The 23,229-nt window shown below is 40.1% G+C and overlaps 1 protein-coding gene across 4 annotated transcripts in view; it reads left to right on the plus strand.

Annotated features, from left to right (window-relative positions):
- The window catches only part of LEF1 (lymphoid enhancer binding factor 1), a 119,815-nt gene that overhangs the window by 81,453 nt on the left and 15,133 nt on the right, over positions 1 to 23,229 (plus strand). For 2 of the 4 annotated variants that reach the window (XM_032171309.2, XM_032171399.2), the window contains exons 5-10: positions 3,151 to 3,241; positions 7,029 to 7,151; positions 8,254 to 8,416; positions 15,039 to 15,146; positions 21,719 to 21,767; positions 22,441 to 22,481. In XM_032171309.2, the coding sequence (XP_032027200.1) occupies positions 3,151 to 3,241; positions 7,029 to 7,151; positions 8,254 to 8,416; positions 15,039 to 15,146; positions 21,719 to 21,767; positions 22,441 to 22,475 (569 nt within the window). In that variant the 3' untranslated portion in view covers positions 22,476 to 22,481. The remainder of the gene's footprint in view (positions 1 to 3,150; positions 3,242 to 7,028; positions 7,152 to 8,253; positions 8,417 to 15,038; positions 15,147 to 21,718; positions 21,768 to 22,440; positions 22,482 to 23,229) is intronic. The other 2 variants (XM_032171221.2, XM_058432329.1) reach the window with 1 other exon arrangement.

A 23,229-nucleotide genomic window follows, 5' to 3' on the forward strand; every position in this document is an offset into this window, starting at 1 on the left:
CTATTCTTATTTTATAAAACAGTAGCAATTAAATAACTTCCTCAAAAATACATAGCTAGTGAGCAGTATATCCATGTAGTCTGACTCCAGTATTATTTCACCTATGTCTATAGAAGTTACCTATACAAGTTTAAAAATCTTAAAGGCTATGCTGAGTATATCCTCCAGCACATAATAAGTGTTCAATAAATACTAGTTGAATAAATGATGTGAAATGTGCTGGGCACAATGTGGTTCATGCCTGTAATCCCAGCTACTCAGGAGGCTGAAGCAAGGATCACTTGAGGCCGGGAGTTTGAGGCCAGCCTGGGCAACAGAGTGAGACCCCCTCAGCTCTAAAAAAATTAAATAAATAAAAAATAAACTTTAAAAAAATGATGTGAAATGTGTCTTCAGTGGCATAGTAGTTGGTGGAGAGACACACACTTCTGAGAATCTTTGGAAATAGGATTTTTAAAGGACAGTGACCTATTTAGAAAGCCCAGATCCACTTTCTGCCTATATAATGACCTAAGCCCCATCATGTATTTGCATGTACATGCCAAATGGTTGATAATATTGACCCAGCATATGGAATGGGTCTGTTTTAACACTTCTGACTTCACTTGTTTGTTCAATTGGTCAGAAATATTAACTGAAAGCCTCCTCTGCAGAAAACCGTGGTTAGATACATAAATTGGTAAAATGTGATCATTTTCTCCAAGCAGTATATAAGCTCATGCAGGAAATCATTTGCACAGACTAACTATAAAACAAAATGAAGAGCATCCCAAGTACCACATTAAAAGTACAAATAAAAAAACTTGCAGATTCAAAGGAGAAAGATTTCTCAGAGCTGTAAGTTAGAGAAAATTGCCTATGAGAGGAACATTTGAAAGAAGAGTAGAATTTCTACAGCTACAGTCAAACGCCTAGCATAGGACCTGTCCTCTTGTTCCTTCCTTCTTCCTTCTAGCAGAAGAGTGACATCCAACTAGTTGGTATTTTTTGTTCTGTTGAATCACTTCTGAACAGTATCACTACTGCTGTGTTCTAAACATGCTTAGAACATGGAGTAGCACGGAGAGTAAGAGTTTAAGCTTAAAGACATGTGACTGCAAGCAAGTTGCCTCTCCATGTCCCAGTGACAAAAGTTCAGGACAGAAAACAGATGCCTTAACAGTCACTTGGTCCCTCTAGACCTCAATTTCCACAGCTGTGAAATAGAGGAATTAAAGTAGATAATTCAGGGCTGTGGTTCATGCCTGTAATCCCAGCACTTTGGGAGGACGAGGCGGGTGGGTCACCTGAGGTCAGGAGTTCAAGATCAGCCTGGCCAACATGGCGAAGCCCTGTCTCTACTAAAAATATAAAAATTAGTCGGGCATGGTGGCACGCACCTATATTCCCGGCTACTCGGGAGGCTGAAGCAGGAGAATCACTTGAACCCAGGAGGCAGAGGTTGTGGTGAGCTGAAATTGCGCCACTGCACTCCATCCTGGGTGACAGAGGGAGACTATCTCAAAAATAAAACAAAATAAAATAGATAATTCAGATAGTCTGTGACCGCTACGATTTTCAAGTTAATAGAATAAAACATTGAAATTTTCACTACGTTTCTAATGTTTTTCAGGGTTGGTCAAGTTGTATTGCTTTTATTTTGTTTACCCCCGCGACTGAGCAATCCCCTTACAGACCGTGAGATTTGGGGAGGTATCTGGATCTCAAGAGTTAAGGGGGAAGCAAGTTGAAAAACCTCCTCAATGATTCCGATATGTTAAGAATCACTACTGCAAACTCTCCCACCCCCAAAAAATCCTAGGGTAAAAAATTCATGTTCTGCTGTAACCAAAAGAGTCAGTATTTCTAACAAAAACAATTTTTTTAAATAAAGGAGATTTGAGACCATTATTTTAAAAACAGCCAAACACGAGATGATTTAAGGTAAGCCCTCTGTTGAGAAATTAAAGAACTTTTTTCTTTCCCACCTACTTTCTGTAAGAATTGAGAAATAGTTTGTTCTAACTTCAAAGTTGAATTAACACCAGCTTTCAAGACAGCACTTCTTGTCATTCCCAATTTGAAGGCTTTCAGTATCTTTAAGATACAAATGAAATTCCTAGGCACTTTAAATAGTAAAAAGCAGAATATTTAAGAAACATCTTCCATGTACTCATCTAATTCCACATATTAGCCAGCATGTAATATTTACAATCACTAAACGTATAATCTGGGTGTTAAACCTTGGAATATATGCTTGTATATGGAAGTGGTCTTTTAAAGCCATCATTAGCTATGTGAAGACACATCTGTGGCTTTTTTCTATTCTAAATCACTTTCTCCCAAACACATTGAATCTAAGTTTTTATATTTTACATTTTATGCATTTATCTTGTCATTTTTTTCTTCTGTACCTAGGGTAAGGTATAAAGGGATGTCACTTGGGAGTGGGATTACATATAATCTTTAGGTGGTTTTCGCAGTTACAGGGCAGTGTACTCCAGGGAGTGTGAGCTCAAGAAACAATTTGGTGACACTCTCATTTTCTGTGGAATTCAGCTAATCCAGAACAGCTTGACCTTGCAGCCCAGAGGACTCAACTTGATGAAGAGCTTAGACAGAGACCAAATGAATCATATCAAGTGTGACCATTATGGGGCTGAAGATGATTCCTAATTAATCTTTGATCCTCTGAGGTGTCACATTTCCCAAATCTATGTGTCCATAAGCGAACCAATGAAAATATGAAAATGGCAATTTACCTAATCCTTGAACACCATGGCAAGCCATCTACTTATGAAGGGCTGTCGTTTTCCATTCTACAAAAAAATCATTCTCATTCTATACAAAACAATTGTCTACCATTTTCTTAAATAATGTGAAACATTGAGGGCAAAACAAATAATTTAAAAGTCTATTTTGATGATTGTATTACTAGCAGCATCTTTACTCCTTTAGGAGTTCCTTAAGATAATACTGTCTGAAGGCCCAGTTTTCCCAGATGTTGAAATCTTGAGAAAAGCTAACAAATTGACTCCTGTTCCTTGGATCTGGTAAATAAATATTGTTTCATTCTGAACCTTAAGTATAAATGGTATAAAGCATGTAGTTGCATTTCTGGTTAAGTATCCTGTGAATCCGTAAATGATACCTCTCTGTTCTGTTTAACAGGCATGTCCAGACATCCTCCAGCTCCTGATATCCCGACTTTTTATCCCTTGTCTCCGGGTGGTGTTGGACAGATCACCCCACCTCTTGGCTGGTAAGAACCTTGCTGCACCCTTCAGCCAGGCATTTGAACACATGTTCCTCCACTTTCCATTCATGGAAATTAGATTTATGAATGGTAACACTTGTGGAGTTGAAGAAATTTCACATCAACAAGCAAAGTGCTAACTTTATTCATTTCAATTTAAAAGATTAAAAAACATACAGACTTTGAAATGGATTGATCTGTTTGCTAATATGGGTAGAAAATGACAGTAGCATTTGCTTTGAAGCTTATAGTTTTATGGATTCCATTTGTGGCTTTGGGCATTTGCTGTGCCTGTACAAAGTTAGTGCTCAGTGTGGTTCTTATTTTCTAGGTTTTTTTATGAACAACTTATATTTTTCAAAAATGAATGTAGACACATTGAATATCTACCTTTACTTGTAAGTGGGCAAGTGAGGTAAATGACAAAGATAACTAGAGAGAAATTCAACAATATAAGAGCATTTTTGGGATGTTAATGAAGTAAGCGTCCAATTTGAGTTCAGAGTAGAAAAAAAACATTTGGGGGCCTTTTTTCTGAATATAAACGCTAATGCTCTTTATTTTGTTTATTTCTAAAAATCTGCTTACTGCTGCCTTCAAAATCTTTTCAATTATGAAGGTGAAGGAAATATATTTTGGGAAGGAAGAATAACATAGTATAGCCTATTTTTATTATTTTATGATTAACCCACAACATTTCCTCCTCCCACTCCCATACTCTGTCCACTCTTCCCTCTCCAATTCTCCCTCCATAAAAATAATTCTCAACTCTAGCAATTGTTTCTCTCCTTTTTCCACTCAACTCTCTATGCCACAGCCCCCATGTCATTGTCCCTCATCTCCCTACCTGGACATCCTTGCATTATCCTTCTTCAGCTAGGAAGGGTCATCCTGCCATGGACAATCCAGCTTTCTCTCTTTTTCTCTCTCTCTATCCCTAGCATTACATCTCTTAGTAACTGCTTGAACTTAATTGATTATGCATACACTTTCAAACCTAGATCAATTATTCTGTCTGAACTTAGCAACTTAGGGGCAATAGTCCTGTGCTGAATCGTACCACTGGCAGCTGGAAATAAAGTCTGTGTAAATGAAAAATGAGAGAAGTAGAAAGAACAGAGGGAAAAATGGACTTCTCAGGGTGGAGAGAAAATAATTCCAGTGAATTAATCTTTTATTTCTTGACTTTAACGTGTATATGGGGGAAATGGTACAGTGTTTTTTAAAATGTTTATTTTTATATAAATATACAATTTTATTTTCTGTCTTCCCTTCCTGAAATTCTCAAAGATTCTGATAAGAAGTCACTCAGCTCCTCTGAAGGGAATATTTCACTATTCTCAGGGTTCTGTTATATTCAATAAACATTTAAGTGCTTACTTTGTTCAAAGCATTAATGGGGTTGGGAGAGGGGATGGGATAAAAGAGATGTAATTCATGGACCGTTTGTTTCAAAGTGGAGGGTGGGAGATTTCTTTCAAGGCAAATGACGCTTTGATTGGGTGGAGGGTGAGGAAGGGGAACGGTTACATATCTGAAAGAATCCTGGGGTCTGTAATACTTCCACAAGATTCTGTTTGAATATCTCCCTCTTCTCCCCTCATCCAACTCTTACTACTGGTTGGTAACTCGTGTTTTGTCATTGATGGGTTCCTTTCTTCTGTGACCTCAGGCAAGGTCAGCCTGTATATCCCATCACGGGTGGATTCAGGCAACCCTACCCATCCTCACTGTCAGTCGACACTTCCATGTCCAGGTAGGTGGAGGTGGAAACCGGGGTGCTCGAGGACAAGTTGCTCTTCTCGTGCTTGCATCCTGTGCGCCTCTGCTTGCCTTTTGGTTGGCTAGGAGGGTGCATACCTCAGCCATGTGTCTGTCTGTGCAGTGTGCCTGGCTCCCACACTAGGTGTCAGAGAGAGTCCCGGGTGGGAGCTCTGCGCTGTGCCCCGGCCAGACCAGCCACACCATCGGGGGATGGACTCAGCCTCCCTGGAAAGCGTTGCCTCCAAACGAATTCATGGCCACCTGACTGTGGGATGGGAACTGTCCGGAAAGCGGACATTACAAGAAGAGTTTGTTTGATTCAAAATATGCCGGGGGTTGGGTAAGGGAGGAGGATAAAACTGGTTTGGTCTCAGCTCTATAATTTGCTTCCTTTGTGGAAAGTTGTATCAGTTTGATGCAGCAGTGTTTGAAAATGCCCAGATAGTCTAGAGCCTTCCTGGATGGAGGCTGTCAGAAGAGACAGAACAATGTAGACAGGCTGGCAGGCCATACGGGGTGTGTGTCCTAGTGTGTGAATCAGGCCCTGTGTGGACATGGTCGTGCCAGCGGAGCTCGGGAGGCCTGCTGCGCCGCACCGAGAAGCTGCTGTGTGTGATGCTTTTGCTTCTGGAGAGGATGGCTCTGTGCCCTGTGCTTGATGTACACACACATTTGGGGTGCATCATCTGTGTGTTCGATGTGGCTTTGTCAAGGGAGCTAGCATTATTGTGCCGGAAGTCAAACTGGTGGGTTATTAACTGGTTGTGAATATGTCTTTTTTATATGGGTATAGTATTCAAAGCTTCTGTGGTGAATTACAGTTTAAAAAAATTTTTTTTTCCATTGAGTTGTAAATGTAGCTGATTGTGGGAGGAGGTGGAATTAATATCCTTCCCCTTAAAACATATTTTTATATTTTTTAACATTGTAAGAACTATGAGTATTTTTGCAAGTAATACATTTCTCAAAGCATCATTATTTAGTCAAATATTTGTATTTTTACCATGCTTCCTTCATATTTTAAAATTTGTTTTTGAAAAATATATATCCTAGCAGAGTTCCTTTCAAGAAGAGGAAATTAATTGTATAGGCTGTGATGAAAGACCTGAGAATGTTGTTCTTGCTGAATTAAATGTTTACTTTAAAACAGTTTGAAAAGCAAAAATTTCTAAAACATATCCAAATTTATCTAGAGAGCTTATTGAAAGTACTGTCTTTATTTTATTTTTCTTGCATGGCAGTTTCCCTCCTTTGTGTTGGCTGGTGGTGGATATTTTAAGATTTTTTTTAATGCTGTCCAAGCATACTTGGGAAAAAGCCTTTGGCAAGTGTAGTTTTTTTTTTTTTTTTTTTTTTTTTAACCTTGATGCAGAACTTTATCCTTCCTTTAAATTCTTCTCCTCATTTCTGTTATCAGTTTTCCATAAGATCAGATCTCTGAAACATTAGTGTATTTCTGCACAGAAAATCATTTTGGATGATATTAATGGAAACCTTATTAAATGGGAGACTGATTCCTATCCGTTTTCTCAGTTGTTCCCTCCTAATATGGATGAAGAAGCCAATAATATGAGAAAATTCTCATTGTGATGGTTTGCTTAGGAATATAGGCAGAGATTTTAAAACATGATGTCTTTTGCTTTCATTTAGAAATCATTTAAAAAGCCAAGTCTTAAAGTGTTATATTTCCAATAATTACTTTTAGTGAAATTCCTGTTTCAAAATTGCTTTGCAAGAAAAATGATTCACTTTTTTTTTTTAATCCCATGGCCTACAGCCCTCCTAGGAAAAATGTCAGATTCTACTATTAGTTTGAAAAATCTACAGGGAATAATTATAAATATTTCCACCCGAATATAGAAAGAAAAAAATAATTATCAGCCCACTCTAATTTATAGTTAGTGCTTCTGTGCATAAAGATGTGTTTTTACTCTTAGCCAGTAGCAGTTAGTGGATTGCTTTGAAATTCCATCTAGTTTTTGCTGCAACAGCCAGTAGTACATTGTTTTCTTCTCTTTCCTCCTTTTAGGTTTTCCCATCATATGATTCCCGGTCCTCCTGGTCCCCACACAACTGGCATCCCTCATCCAGCTATTGTAACACCTCAGGTCAAACAGGAACATCCCCACACTGACAGTGACCTAATGCACGTGTAAGTATCCACCCGGGCTCTGCTGTGATTGCCTTAGGATACTGAAGATTTCTACACTGTTGCTCCTTTGCAACAGTGATCCTTCACCCCTTTCTGTTACTGTGAAACTCAGTACACCTCTGCCTTGAAAGCTCTGTCCCTGAGGACATTAAGCAGCTTCATTCCTACTGTGCTGATTTTGATTCTGAGGTCGCAAAGGAGCACAGACCTTAAAAGATCATGGGAACCTCACCAAAATGGAAGAATCTTCAGAACATAGGCATTCAAGACTCTTGAGCTGTTTAGCCATTTACCACCGAATTTTCATTTGGTTCAGATTATTGGGGAGAACCTGTTCCTACCTGAGTGAAGTAGATTAGAGGGTTTAATGCACTTTCTTCTGGAAGTGCAGTTACCCTGGTTCCAAGCTTCAACAGCACAGAATTCAAGGGAAAGGAACAAATAAAGCCCAAGATTCCCTGTTGGGCCAGGGTTGTCTCAGACTGTGAGTGCAGACCTAAATTAATTTACTCTGAAGAGATGAGTAATTAGCTTCTTAATCTAGGTTTTGTGATGGGAGGGTGGGGGTAGGAGGCAGCACGTGATGGTCCATAAAGCCCTTGTGAATGTACGCAAAGGCAACATGCATTTGTTTGGGGGAAAAGGTCTAAAGATTTATTAGCTTCTCGAAGTGGTCCTTAACCCCCTGCAAAAGTTAAGAACCTCTATTCCGTAAGAGGAATGATCACCTGTGCTGTGTGTTCAGCTTCTTCTGAGGGGACCAGAGAACTCAGCCTCAGAGCCCACCTGGAGCATCTTCACAATGCCAAGTCCATTTCTACTTCGTGTTCATAGTTCTATAATGACAGGTCCACTTTCTCAAACCAAAGGGTTTTATTCTCAGTCACTGAGTAGATAGGAAGCCCTATTGGATGGGTTGTTTGCCTCTTAATGTTTCGTCAAATGAGTCAAGAACTGCTCTTCCAAGTTGGTGGTGTTCTGGGGCGAAAGGGTTGTCTCCATCCTGAGTGCAGCCATGTGAGCAGGTGCTCTGCATTTCTTGTCCCCCATCCCTTCCTCATTCCTTCCACCCCTTCCCCTAACCACCACCACCACCTTTTAGGAAGCCTCAGCATGAACAGAGAAAGGAGCAGGAGCCAAAAAGACCTCACATTAAGAAGCCTCTGAATGCTTTTATGTTATACATGAAAGAAATGAGAGCGAATGTCGTTGCTGAGTGTACTCTAAAAGAGAGTGCAGCTATCAACCAGATTCTCGGCAGAAGGGTAAGTAGCGGAGTCATGTATAAATGTTCATGGTAGCCATGGAACTGCTTCATGAAAATCTGCCCCAATTTAATCACATATCCGGTGGTCATAGAATGTATTTGCACTTCAAGATATGATATGATGCATTTTAAACAATTTTGATAACTGTTTTTACTGTCATTCTTTTTTTTTTTTTTTTTTTTTTTTGAGACAGCGTCTCACTCTGTTGCCCAAGCTGAACTGGAGTACAGTGGTATGATCATGGTTCACTGCAGCCTTGACCTCCTGGGTTCAGGCGATCCTCCCACCTCAACCTCCCGAATAGCAGGGACTATAGTCATTGTGCCACCATGCCTGGCTAATTTTTTTTTCCAATTTAAAAAGTAAACTTTAATGTTGAAAATGCAAACTTGGGGAGGGCAGGAAGATCACACACAAGGCTGTCACTTCACACTTGGAGGGTTGCACAGTGGCCGGGCAGAGGCGCTCCTCACTTCACAGATGGGGTGGCAGCTGCGCAGAAGTGCCCCTCACTTCCCAGACAGGGCAGCAGCCAGGCAGAGGAGCCCCTCACTTCCCAGACAGGGTAGCAGCCGGGCAGAGGCGCCCCTCACTTCCCAGACAGGGCAGCAGCCGGGCAGAGGCGCTTCTCTCTTACCAGTCAGTTGGGTGGCCGGGCAGAGGGGTTCCTCACTTCCCAGTCAGTTGGGCAGCCAGGCAGAGGCGCTCTTCACTTCCCAGACGGGGCGGCCAGACAGAGGGGCTCCTCACTTGCTAGACGGGGCAGCGGCCAATGCCTGGCTAATTAAAAAACAAAAATTTGTAGAGATGTGGTATTGCTATGTTGCCCAGGCTGGTCTCAAACTTCTGGGCTCAAGCAAACCTCCCACCTTGGCCTCCCAAAGTGCTGGGTGAATAAGTGGGAGCCACCGTTCCTGACCCTGTTATCATTCTTTTTTGTTTTGTTTTGTTTTGTTGAGATGAGTCTCGCTCTGTCACCCAGGTTAGAGTACAGTGGCACGATCCTGGCTCACTGCAAACTCTGCCTCCCAGCTTCAAGTGATTCTCCTGCCTCCGCTTCCCGAGTAGCTGGAATTACAGTTGCCTACCACCAAACCTGGCTAATTTTTGTATTTTTTTTTTTAGTAGAGACAGGGTTTCACTGTGTTGGCCAGGTTGATCTTGAACTCCAGACCTCAAGTCATCCACCCGCCTCGACCTCCTAAAGCCCCATTATCATTCTTTAAACAAATATTTATTATCCTTTTAGGTCAGGCATGATGCCTGGAGATTAGGTAATAATTGCTGAATAAAATAGATGCAGCCACTGGGCACGGTGGCTCATGCCTGTAATCTCAGCACTTTGGGAGGCCGAGGCAGGCAGATCACCTGAGGTCAGGAGTTCGAGACCAGCCTGGCTGACATGGTGAAACCCCATCTCTACCAAAAATACAAAAATTAGCTGAGTGTGTGGTGGTGGATGCCTGTAATCTCAGCTTCTCGGGAGGCTGAGGCAGGAGGCAGGAGAATCACTTGAACCTGGGAGGCGGAGGTTGCAGTGAGCCGAGATTGTGCCACTGCTCTCTAGCCTGGGCAACAGAGAGACTCTGTCTCGAAAAATTAAATAAATATCCACCTAGAATTTACATATATTTTAATCATTGTTAGGGCCTGTATTAGCCAAAATAGATACAGCCCTTTCTGGAGCTTCAAGTTTTATGACAGAATACAGACATTTGACAAATAATTAGCCAATAAATAGATAATAAAAATTATGATAAATACTATGAATGTAGGGAGTAAGATTCAGTGAGAAAGAACAGTAGGGGCTTGGGCAGGCGCCTCTGAGGAAACTATCTCAGCTGAGATGTGAGAGCTAAGTAGAGACGAATGGAGAGAGGTAGACTCCCCCACATGCAGATGGAGTAGCATGTGTGTGCCGCCTCTGAAACAGGAAAGCGCTCAGCTCTTTTAGGAAGCTACAGCAAGGCCTTTGGGGGACCATCCTGGCAAACAGAGGTGGCCACTCCTTCCAGGACGGAAGCAGAGCTGTTCTACCGTGAGGCTTTACATGGAAGAACATATATCCTGAGGAGTCTTGACTCTAGAAAGACTGTTCTCCAAATCTCAAAGTGTACACCTGCCAGGTTTCTGGGTTGCCCTTTTCATTCATTCTTTCACCAATGGTATGATATTTTTCTGAGCACCTATCATGTACCAGGCAGCAGGCTACAACTAGGATAGACACTCTAAGATTTTTTTATCCAACTGTCAGCCAAAAGACATACATAGTCCTTCCAAGTACTTTGCATGGGATTGAAGTGATTTCAGTTAGATGGCTGAAGAGTGGTAAGAAACGTTTGAATTTCTCTAACTTAAATTACATTTTCACCATAGTCACATTATCATTATAATTTTAGAAATGTTTCATCTTGATTTGTTGATGCTCTTCATATCTGTGTGGTAGCCTCTTAATTTGTGACCCTGTGTTTGTTTTTGCCACCTCTCAAGAAATTCATGATCGGCAAATGAACGTTCAGTTGAGAAGGATCTAACAACCCTTGTGAAACATAGAGGATCATGTGTTAGCTATTGTCGATGATAATTTTACCAGGTCTGTTCTGAACCTAACAAATTTGAGCATTTATAATAGAAAACCTTTAGGAGGTTTCCAGTCCATGTGAGCCAGGAGGGAAGCAGAGGCCCCTTACATTATTGATCCCCATTGGATAGCCTCACAATGCAGCGATTTCCAATCTGCCAGTCACCAGGGTTTCCAGGGGAGGATGCGGTGATAGATTATAGCTTTTTTGGTGTCCTGTGTACAATGCCCTATCTCCCTGTGGATTCTTAGACACTTAATAACAATAATTACGAAGCTTTCCCAAGCCAGATCATGGCAGATGAGTGATTCCCATCATCTTGGAAGAACTCCGTCTTAAAAGCTGATGATCATTTTCCCTGACTCTTTAAAAAAAGAAATCAGAGGAAAAGAAGGGCTGATGTTTTTATTTCAGCTTGTATGCAACTCTTAGTTTTTTCTTTTTTCTTTTTTGAGTTAAGGGCCTCCTGGCCCTCCAGTGGGAATTACTTTCCTGCTCAAGAGAGTGAGGATATGATATGAAGGTATGCTTCCTATTCTTAATGCACATTTCCAACAGTTGCTGCTTTCTCAGCTCCCTTAACAATCCCCAGATCCAAGCATGTGTCCTTAAAGGATGGTTCTTATTTGGGGTCTCTGTCTGTCTCTGATTTAGACACCTGTTTCTATTTATAGGTCTCTGAGATCTTTGATTAAGATCAGGTTTTCTATCCTTTCATAACTCCCCTCTGGCAGGGCAGCCCTTGCTAGCTCTTTAAAGTATCTGGCATCAAAATCATGACGTTTTACACTGGGATAATTTGAGTTCTTAAAAGTGGATCTTAAATCCATCCCAGAACATTTTATCTTTTGATTTTTATTCATCTTTAGTATATCTCTAAAATAGTGTTCATATGAATTAATCAAAGTTTTATTTTTAATCCATATTATAAATAATATCACAAATTTTATTTTAAAATAAGCCTTTTCTCTTCAGACCTTCCTGGCTATTAAAGGAAATCCCTTTATCACAAATTTGTCATGAGAATGTTTTATCTTGGAACTGTACAAGTTTATTCAAATTAAATGGGCATTTTCCCCACAACTTGGTGAAATCTTGACAATAAGATTTGATTTTTAAAAAGTTTGACTCTTTATTTTGCAGTAAACAGAGATAGAGAAGCATTTTTAGTTCATTGTGTTTCAGAAATTCCTGTAAAGAAAGACCATCTTTCAGGTCTGTACTAGACTTTGTTTTTGTTTTCAATGCAAAACTTTAATTACATCATTTTATCTACTGTTCATTTTGGTAAGTGATCTTCTATTTGTGAGTCATTTTTGTACATAAGAAATATCAGAGAACTTCCTGGCTAACACGGTGAAACCCCGTATCTACTAAAAATAGATTTTTTTTTGAGACAGAGTCTTGCTCTATCACCCAGGCTGGAGTGCAGTGGTGCGATCTTGGCTCACTGCAACCTCCACCTCCTGGGTTCAAACAATTCTTATGCCTCAGCCTCCTGAGTAGCTGGGATTACAGGCATGCACTGCCACGCCTGGCTAATTTTTGTATTTTAATAGAAACAGGATTTCGCCATGTTTACCAGTCCGGTCCTGAACCACTGGCCTCCAGTGATCTGTGTGCCTCAGCCTCCCAAAGTGCTGGGATTATAGGCATGAGCCACTGCACCCTACCATAAATATCGCTTTTCTTTTAAAAAATCAAGGATTAGCCAGGCATGGTAATGTATTCCTGTAATCCTAGCTCAGGGCTGCGGTGGGAAGATTGCTGGAGCCCAGGAGTTCGAGGCTGCAGTGAGCTATGATCACACCACTGTACTCCAGCAACACAGCGAAACCCTGTCTCTTAAAAAAAAAAAAAAAAAAAAAAAAAAAAAAAACAACAACAACAACAACAAAACCAATGATGTTTCCTTTTGTATCCAGTTTGGTTTTTCTCCCTGTGAAGGTCTGCAATACTAGGTCAGTGTTCCAGGTTTAAAAAGCTGTCAGTTGCTAGCAGCAGTGTGACTTTTCCATCCCAATTTAAACCACCGCTGCTACCCCAGACAGATTCTTCTCAGGCTCGATTTGTCTAATGTTTATTCTACTAGTACAAAGAACTGTACTTCAGGTAACTGTTTCCAGGGTTGTGTTGTTTTGTTTTTCTGGCACCTCCCTCTAATTTTTTTTTTTAAACAAAAACACATCACCTGATTTGCCTTTAGGCTCAGGGCAAGCCCTGCTGTGTGTCATGCTTTTTAACCTCACACTCTGCACTTCTAAAGCAATTAAACAATAAATCACCTATCCTCTTCAGCACAGACGGCCTGACTTTTAAGGGGCTTTCAAAGGAAATGGACTCTGTTGCCCTGCTAGTGGGAACTGCTGCTTCTCGCACTGGAGGTTGGAACTGGAGGTGGGGTGTGGCCGGAAGGTGCTGTCATGTCTCATGAAATCAGCTTCATGTTCTGTTGTCAAACAAGAGCAGCAGGTGTTTGTTTTCTCAGCTACACTTTAGAGGCTGAGTCCAGGTTGATTAGGACATAGACATAGCCTCCTCTAGGAGAAGTTTTTCTCTCTCATCAACCTCTCTCACTCTCTCACTCTATCCTTCCTCCAACCCACCCACAACCTTCTTATTTAAAAATCATTTTAAAAAACATGAATAGGGAGATCAAAATTAATATGCAGGGCAGCCATGAATGGGAAAGAATCTCTTAGCCTGCAGTGGGAAGGAAGCAAAATGGGAAGCTCCACACCTGAGAGCTAGGGGAGCAGGAGCAGGGAGGCTCCCAGCTGACAGATTGTGTGTGCACACAGGTGAGCACATGCGGCTGCAAAAGTGAGCGTGTGTGGTGTGCATATAGTTTATGTGCACAGAGGAGCATGTGTGTTATGCATGTAGGTGTGGGTATACATGCTCGGGTGAGCATGTAAGTGGTGTGTGTGTGTTGTGTGTGTGTATGTGCTTAGGTGAGCATGTATGTTTGCGTAGTCTGGGCTATGGTCTCCTCCTTGTATAGCTACCATCGCCTCTTTGTCATACCCTCATGGACAGTGGTTCTCCCAAATCCCAGATGATTCTCCCTGGAAAGTTCTGCCGGCAGATCCTGGCATTGGGGAAGTTGGGAAAATACATGAACACTGTCTGCTGGGGACTGGGGTGAGTCATGTGCAGATGTATGCAAAGCAGTGTGCAAATGTAAACCCCTTAAAATCCCAAACAGATACCTTTCCTACATAAACGACTTTGTTATATATGCTATATAATCAGTTATGTAGAAAGGAGACAAAAAGTTTGAAGGATATTAGCAGCTACATTCTTCATATTAGAAATTACAGTCTCAAATTGTAGATGGAAAAATAAACTTAAATAATGCCCCTTGCTGTCCATCAGAAGGAAGCTAAAAGCCATAGCCATAAATCCATAAATGCTTGTGTGACTGGACAGTGTCATCAGTGTTGTCCCTATGGACAGCATCTATATGAGTGTGAGGAGACAATGAAGAGATGGAGATAGGCTGACTTTTCATGTCCTTCTCTATAGATAATCATATGATTAAGATTTCAGACTCTTCATATGACAAAATGGGAAAGTGTTCATATGAGGAAAGGGTGTATCTGTTTTAAAAGACATCTGGAAATTATCACATTTGCATAAATAAAAAGTACTTGGGCTCAGATATCAGAATATGCTACTAACTGTGAAAAACGGTTAAGTTGGGTGTTGAGGTTCACCAGTGAAAGTTCTTTTTAATTTATATTGGAAAAGAGAAATGGTGGGTGACAGAGACCATTTTACTTTGAACACTTTGGTTGACTTTGATGTGTTTCATGTGATATCGGAGAACAGGATAGAGAAACCAAAGTTTGAGTTTCACTGTAGCCACTAGACTACAAGTAGATTTCTATAGCACTTGGCACTTGGTCTTCTGCAATTTAAAAATAAATCAAAGTTTAAATGCTTAATATTTTCATTTTTTGATTTTTGAAACATAAAATATACTATTGCTATTTTGCTTACTTTTGCTTTTTCTTCCTTCTTCTCTGTTTTAGTGGCATGCCCTCTCCCGTGAAGAGCAGGCTAAATATTATGAATTAGCACGGAAAGAAAGACAGCTACATATGCAGCTTTATCCAGGCTGGTCTGCAAGAGACAATTATGTAAGCCCCTCCTCCATACCAGTGGCTCTCCACTCTCACTCATTCGCTCTTTTGCTTTCAAGAAGGAAATGTGTTTTAGGGTGTATATAATGCTAGTACTACTTATTTTTTGGAAGTTAATGAATTTTGTAATAACGATTTCATGGATATATTGCATTATGAAAGCTTTGAGCTATCTTTTTTTTTTGCTATGGGTGCTAATGAATGCTTTTAAATAAAATTTTTGAAATAAACTAATACCTTATTATTAAAATTCGATAAAAGAAAAATTTTAAAAAGACCATAATCTTACTATGTAAAGGCAACATTAGTAATAACTACTTATATTACTTTCTAATATTTTTTCTATGCGTGGTTTTTTTTTACTTGTATATTTGTGTGCGTGGGTGTATATATATATATACATGTTTGTTGCATACTTCTCGATCTTATATTTAAAAAGCATTTCTCTGTTATGGCACAGTGTTTATGTCTATCAATATTCCATTAAGTGAATTTCACAATTTGATCGTATTTTTTCCTGCTTTTAGACATTTAAGTTGCTTCCTATTGTTTTTCTTACAAATGTAAATATTCCTTCAGTGAATATGTCTGTACATAACAGTTTCTTTCTGTATTTAGGACTATTATTTATGTTGAATAGATTCATTGTGGAGGTAAAGGATATAAATATTTTAAAGTTATTTTGTGGGTTTTTTTTTTTTTTTTTTTTTTTGAGACAATCTCACTCTGTCACCCAGGCTGGAGTGTGGTGGCATGATCTCGGCTCACTGCAACCTCCGCCTCCTGGGTTCAAGCAGTTCTTCTGCCTCAGCCTCCCAAGCAGCTGGGATTACAGGCATGCACCACCACGCATGGCTAATTTTTTGTATTTTTAGTAGAGACGGGGTGTCACCATGTTGGCCAGGCTGGTCTTGAATGCCTGACCTCAGTTGATCTGCCTGCTTCTGCCTCCCAAAGTGCTGGGATTACAGGCATGAGCCACTGCCCCGGCTATTTTAAATTTCTTGATGCATATTGTCACATTGCTTTCCAAAGGACTGTATTATTTTATACTTCTTATAAACAATGTATTCAGGTGACTGTTTTGCCACAGACTACTTAAAACTGGGTAAAAAATCTTTTTTCATGTTGTTGTACCCCAGCATCTATCATGTATTCTATTCAGTGTAGGTATATCATGTTTAAGTCATACTAATTTTATTAGCAGGAAATACCTCATTTATAGTGCCAATTGTTTTATTACTGTAGAATTTGAGCATCTTATGTAGTCTTGATAGGGCAAAGACTGTTTTATAGAGGGGAATATTTTCACTATTTAAGCTGTTAAAGTAATTTAATATTTTGCAGTTATTATGTCTGAGTTCATGCAGCCTGCTATAATAAAATACCATGGACATGGTGAGTTATAAACAACAGGTTTATTTCTCACACTTCTGGAGCCTGTGAAGTCCAGGATCAAGGTGCAGGCAGGTTTGGTGTCTGGTGAGGGCCTGGTCCCAGTCTTCTGGCTGTAACTTTGCAAGGTAGAGGAAGGGGGAAGAGAGTGCTCCAGGGTCTCTTTTATAAGGACATTAATCCCCTTCATGAGAGCTCCTTGCTTAGGCTGTGATCACCTCCCAAAGACTCTGCCTCATTATACCATCACATTGGGGGTTGAATTTCAGCATATGTATTTGGGAGAACACAACATTCAGTCTATAGTAATTCTCACGGTCTATGTGAGACGAGCATTAGAAATGCCAGCCAGGTCAGTCTTAATAAAAGTAGAATTATTTCTTTTCAAAAGAGCAAGAGCGAAGCCATTAATTAATATACAATTTAATATGTAGCCATTGCTTTAGGTGCTCCTGTGGGGCTCAAGTTCTCACAGAGAAGATGACAAGGATGCGTATCTGAGGTCATACACACATGGAAACTTATTTCTGGAAATGGGTTGCACAATTTATTTCCTATAATGTGCTCCACAGAAGTCACTTTAGTGGTCAAGGTTTGGAGTTCAGACATTGGATATAAGTTTGACACAGGAAGTAAGAGTCTGTCTGTTACTTATGGGAAACAGCATAGTCAGCTCTTCTGAGTTATTTTGGTTGCCTTAATAACTACCATATGCTGATGGTTAGGAACTGTCTTAAATTCTTGACCGCAACCCAGTGGTGGAATGAATATTATTACATGAATATTATTACTCCGTTTTTCAGGTGAGAAAATTGAGAGGCTGAAGAGTTTAGGTAATTTATCCAAGGCCTTGTAGTAGGTGGCTAAGCTGAAGTCTTCACCCAGGTCACTCTGACTTCAAAATCTACAAGATTTTCCTCCTCCTGAGTGGATTAGCTCAGTCTTCCAGTGCCTTCTTTTTGCTTTTTTTGTTTTTGTTTGTTTGTTTGTTGAGACAGAGATTCGCTCTTGTTGCCCAGGCTGGAATGCAATGGCACGATCTCGGCTCACCACAACCTGTGTCTCCCGGGTTCAAGTGATTCTCCAGCCTCAGCCTTCTGAGTAACTGGGATTACAGGCATGCACCACCACACCCAGCTAATTTTGATTTTTTAGTAGAGACGGGGTTTCTCCATGTTGGTCAGGCTGGTCTCGAACTCCTGACCTCAGGTGATCCGCCCGCCTCAGCCTCTCAAAGTGCTAGGATTATAAGCGTGAGCCACCACGCCCGGCCCGGTGCTTTCTTAAGACTGCTGTAGTTGAAGAATTTTCACCCCTGAACCAGGCTTCTGTTTTCTGAGCAGCAATTACCATCTCTATATAGATCCCCTGCCATGCCCTGTAAGTAGGAAGATCAGTGTTCACCCAGAGGGTTTCAAAAGTGTCTTCTTCTGGCCAGCCATGGTGGCTCACGCCTGTAATCCTAGCACTTTGGAAGGCTGAGGCAGGCAGATAACTTGAGGTCAGGCATTCGAGACCAGCCTGACCAACATGGTGAAACCCTGTATCTACTAAAAGTACAAAAATTAGCTGGGCATGGTGGCGTGGGCCTGTAATTCCAGCTACTCGGGAGGCTGAGGCAGGAGAATCGCTTGAACCCGAGAGGAGGAGGTTGCAATGAGCCCACATCGCGCCATTGCACTCCAGTCTGGATGACAAAAGCGAAACTCTGTCTCCAAAAAAAAAAAAAAAAAAAAAAAAGTGTCTTCTTCTAATCCTGCCCTGGGTGTCTTTTGGATGTAGTTTGTCTAAAGGGGAAGAGCTAATCTTCCTCATTTGACCTTTGTAACCTTCATTGTGCTGTGAATTTTATTCAGCATTGCTTGTTGAATGCCTTTAAATTTATTTTTCTAATTCTTAAGTAATGAGTTTTAACTTTTAAAAAGACATAAAAGAAACACCTACATATTCTATCTCTTTCTGTATCTGCTCTCTCTTCTCCATGTTGATAGTTGGGAAGAAGTTTTAAAGAAAGCTACAGTAATGTGAATTTATCTTTAAAGCTTTCCCTCTGCACAACTTTTAAAGGAAATTGTTTTGCATATTCCTTGAATGAAGGGAAAGCCCAGCTTCATTCATAGTGTTTTCATCATAATCAAAATAAGTCATTCAATTACTGAGGCAAACAGAAGCTGATCAATGATAGTACTTTATCTAAAGATACTGTTCTTTAAATAACAGTACTGTACAGGGATAGAATAAAGGTAAAATGAAGGCATTTAGTGCCAGAATGGTATCCTGATCCCCAGTGAGATCGTGTGAAATATATATCTCAATTATTCAGTATTAAAATACCCTATTACATGACATAGATTTATAATTTCAACTTGTTTTTATAACTTTGGCTAATAACAGGCTAATTAATAGTGCACAAATTTTCTTGGGTGATATTAGCCAAATATTTATAATGTTAGAACTTTTCAATTTAGTTTTTAATGCTTCCCAATATTATATAGTCCATATAATTTTAACAAAAAAATTTTTTTGTTTTTACCATACATGAATTTTGGTTTTTGTATAACTTGACCTTAATACATCCAAACTACTTAGTTCTTTTTGCATATCATAAATGTAGATTCTCTTGAAGAACTGGTTGATATCCTAGAAGGTAACAGGTTATTTGATTTAGCGGTAGAAGCGTAACGGTACAGGCTCAGTTGGTCACTGTGTGCCAGCTATATTCTAGACATGTGTGAGTGGGGGAGCGTGGTGCTAAGAGACCCAGGTGGTGCTCTGGGGACAGAGTCCATTATAGCATCTGTGAGGCATTCAGTCATGCAGTGAGCTCAGGGTCATGGGGAGCGAGGAAGAGGAGCCCCAGCTCTGCCTGAGGGATGGACCAACAAGGTGTGGAGCAGAGAAGGTTCATGGAATAGATAACACTTGAGACACGGGTTGAAGGGTAAATGGAGCTGGGAAAGAAGAAAGTGTGAAATAAGGTTCCAGACACATGAAATAACCTTGTAGCAACTTCTGAGCCTTGCAGTAATTACATTGAAAGGACCGTTGTGGATACCTGAAAGAAGCGTACACTCCCTCTCTACTCCCTGTCCCCAGAGCACCTTTAATAATCTTGAAAGAAGCCCCACTTATAGGGGTGGATTACTTGAGGTCAGGAGTTCAAGGCCAGCCTGGCCAACATGGTGAAACTCCGTATTTACCAAAAATACAAAATTTAGTCAGGCATGGTGGCGTGCGCCTGTAATCCCAGCTACTTGGGAGGCTGAGGCAGGAACATCGCTTGAACCTGGGAGGCAGAGGTTGCAGTAAGCCAAGATCACGCCACTGCCCTCCAGCCTGGGCAACAGAGACTCCATTTCAAAAATAATAATAATAATTACTATTGTTATGAGAGCAAGACTCTGTCTCAAAATAATAATTATTTTAATAGCGTATAGCCATAGTCTGCTTATAGTAAATGACCAACCTGCATCAGGTATTTTCAAATAACTAAAATGGAACACATATCATATCCAATATCTCTAGCTTATCTCTGCTGTAATAATCAAATTAACAATTTTTTTAAAAGCTAAGATTGTACCATATATATTTTGTGGCTCTATAAAAGTGCATATTTTTGCACCTCAAGGTAGTTCTTCATGTCACATGGCCATTGAGGCTTTACAGCTTCAGAAGGGTGACTGAAATCATCCTCCCCAACACTGAGGCGAAGAGCAGATAGCAGTGACTCTGAGAAACGGCACATCAAAAATAATGGAATCTTCTTTCAAGATTGTTACTATTTTTTGAGATGGAGTCTCACTCTGTGGCCCAGGCAGGAGTGCAGTGGAGCAATCCTGGCTCACTGCAACCTCCGCCTCCAGGTTCAAGTGATTCTCCTGCCTCAGCCTCCCCAGTAGCTGGGATTACAGGCATGCGCCACCACGCCTGGCTAATTTTTGTATCTTTAGTGGAGATGGGGTTTCACCATGTTGGTCAGGCTAGTCTTGAACTCCTGACCTCGTGATCTGCCCACCTCGGCTTCCTGAAGTGCTGGGATTACAGGTGTGAGCCACCACACCCGGCCTAAAATTATTTTTGAGGACAAAGTAGTTACCAAGGAAAAGGGAAAATTAGACCACTACAAGTGGGATCTAAGCTTTTTAATTTGGCATTGAGATGTTTTGAAATGTATTTAAAATGGTGTGCATATCCGTGTTATTTTGTCTGTTTTGGGAAGTAAGGTCTTTAATTGACAGAAATAAGTCTTTGAGATATCTTCAGTTTTCTCAGGTTCTCTCACTCTCTTCTCCGTTTCTCCTTGGTTTTGTCGTTTCTGTGCCACAGGGCCTGTGGGTACTCAATTAACACTGGGGAACTTTTAATTAAACAGTGGAATTCACAGTAAGATTTATCTTAAGCACTACCAGAAGTGGGTTCTAAGTGTGTTGGTTAGTAAGAAAAGGAACATCCGTGTGTGTATAGCCATAGTCTGCTTATAGTAAATGACCAACCTGCATCAGGTATTTTCAAATAACTAAAATGGAACACATATCATATCCAATATCTCTAGCTTATCTCTGCTGTAATAATCAAATTAACAATTTTTTTAAAAGCTAAGATTGTACCGTATATATTTTGTGGCTCTATAAAAGTGCATATTTTTGCACCTCAAGGTAGTTCTTCATGTCACATGGCCATTGAGGCTTTACAGCTTCAGAAGGGTGACTGAAATCATCCTCCCCAACACTGAGGCGAAGAGCAGATCATCTTCGCGGACATCATCCGTGTGTGTGTGTGTGTGTGTGTGTGTGTGTGTGTGTGTGTGTGTGTGTGTGAGAGAGAGAGAGAGAGAGAAGGCCCTATGGCCACAGCTCTAAGACATCATTGTTTGTTTGTGTGTGTGTGTGTGTGTGAGAGAGAGACAGAGAGAGACAGAGAGAGACAAAGCACCTACCCATGGTGTCAATATTGATGATGTTAAATGTGAAGCTATAGAGACAAAGGTCACCAGGTCACTATTTTCTCCCGTTCTCTTGCTCTCTGACTTTGTTTCTAGATAGAGATGGTGAAGAGGGAGAGAGAATGAGTCATCTTTACCTCTTTGTTGACTGCCTGCCTGTACTTCCACATCACATTCATCTGTGTGTTCATGGTACAATCTGTGACATGACAATATACCTCTCTTCTTCCAGGGTAAGAAAAAGAAGAGGAAGAGAGAGAAACTACAGGAATCTACATCAGGTAGGCACCATGAGACTTTCCAGTCAATCCTCAGGCTTCTGACAAACACCTTTTAAAGCAGTTTGTATCTCTCTACACACTGCTTTCTTCTGTGACTGTAACTCACGATTCTTTAACTCTGCTTTTACTTCCTGAAATTCTTTTAAAAATTTAAAAGACCCTTCTTTTAAATGTGACTGTGGGAAGGTACATATAAAAACTGTTTCCCAAACCCTGTCACCTGGAATCCTGGTTGTAAACTGTGGGATTTTGTTTGTTCGTTTGTTTGTTTTATTTTTGCTTCTGTTGTCTGTGTTTGCTTTAACACTCTTGCCTTTTTACTATTTTATATAACTCCTTAAAGATACAATATTTTGTGATGATTAAATGATATGTTACCTGGTGTTCCCTTGAGAATCTCTTTTGTGATTTGGGTTTTTTAAAAATATAAAACATAATGATAGGGTTTGTCTTTCTTGTACATTAATTCAAGACATCAGTGAGGTCCCATTTATTTTCCTTTTTTCTTTCATTAAAAATAAGGCCACTACTTGTACTGCACAAATAAAAATGGCTGGTATAAGAACCATGAAAAATAAAGCAAACAAGTTCACATGATATTGTAGCTACTACGTATTTGGAATGTAAAAAAACCTCTTCAATAAAAATTTGTTAAAGACACAATTTTCTGCAGGTACAGGTCCAAGAATGACAGCTGCCTACATCTGAAACATGGTAAGAACGACTCTCTGGTCCTACTGCTGACGTTAATTGTTATGAAAAGAGGCACTTGCTTGTGAATCTTCTTGCTAATAAAGAGTTCATTCGACATTGCTCCTTAAAGAGGAGAACTCAGCAAAATCAAATTAGTGCTTTAAAAAATCTGATGGTTTTTATACCGGCTATGTATTTGCAATATAGTATGCTTTTATCTTTTCTATCCCCTTTGGCCCATTTATTCTTCCTCCATTTCCTTTCCCCTAACTCTTTCTTCTAAACCATCTCTTACTGATCAGTGGCAAATCGGCCTGCTTAAAAAAAGAACAAACAACAACAAACAGTAAGCAAAATGCCATCTTATTCAGCAAATCCAGGGTGGGTTTGAGGAGCACCATTTTAGCCCAGAACTCCCAAGCTTTTGCCCAGTAGAGATTTTTTCTCAGTCGAAATCACTTGTAGTCACTCAAAAGTAATGTATTTGTTTCTAGTCAGAAAGCTTATATATGCTTTATATTTTTTCTATTATTTAATATGGCATGGACACTTATTTAACTGTGTTTCTTCTATCAAGTATTTCTCTTTATTGGTATCTATTGCTGGATTTTACTCTAGTATTTATAAGTAATATTTATTTTATTTCTTTTTACTATAATTTTTTATTTATTTCTACATGACCACTAGCCCAAGGAACCTGACATTGTAAATTAAGGCTTGGTCTTTATTAAGCTGTAAATTAGCAGTGTGTGTACCTCTTCTCCTGACA

Source organism: Hylobates moloch, unplaced genomic scaffold, assembly GCF_009828535.3.
Source record: "Hylobates moloch isolate HMO894 unplaced genomic scaffold, HMol_V3 SCAFFOLD_2, whole genome shotgun sequence".
Taxonomy (NCBI): Eukaryota; Metazoa; Chordata; class Mammalia; order Primates; family Hylobatidae; genus Hylobates; species Hylobates moloch.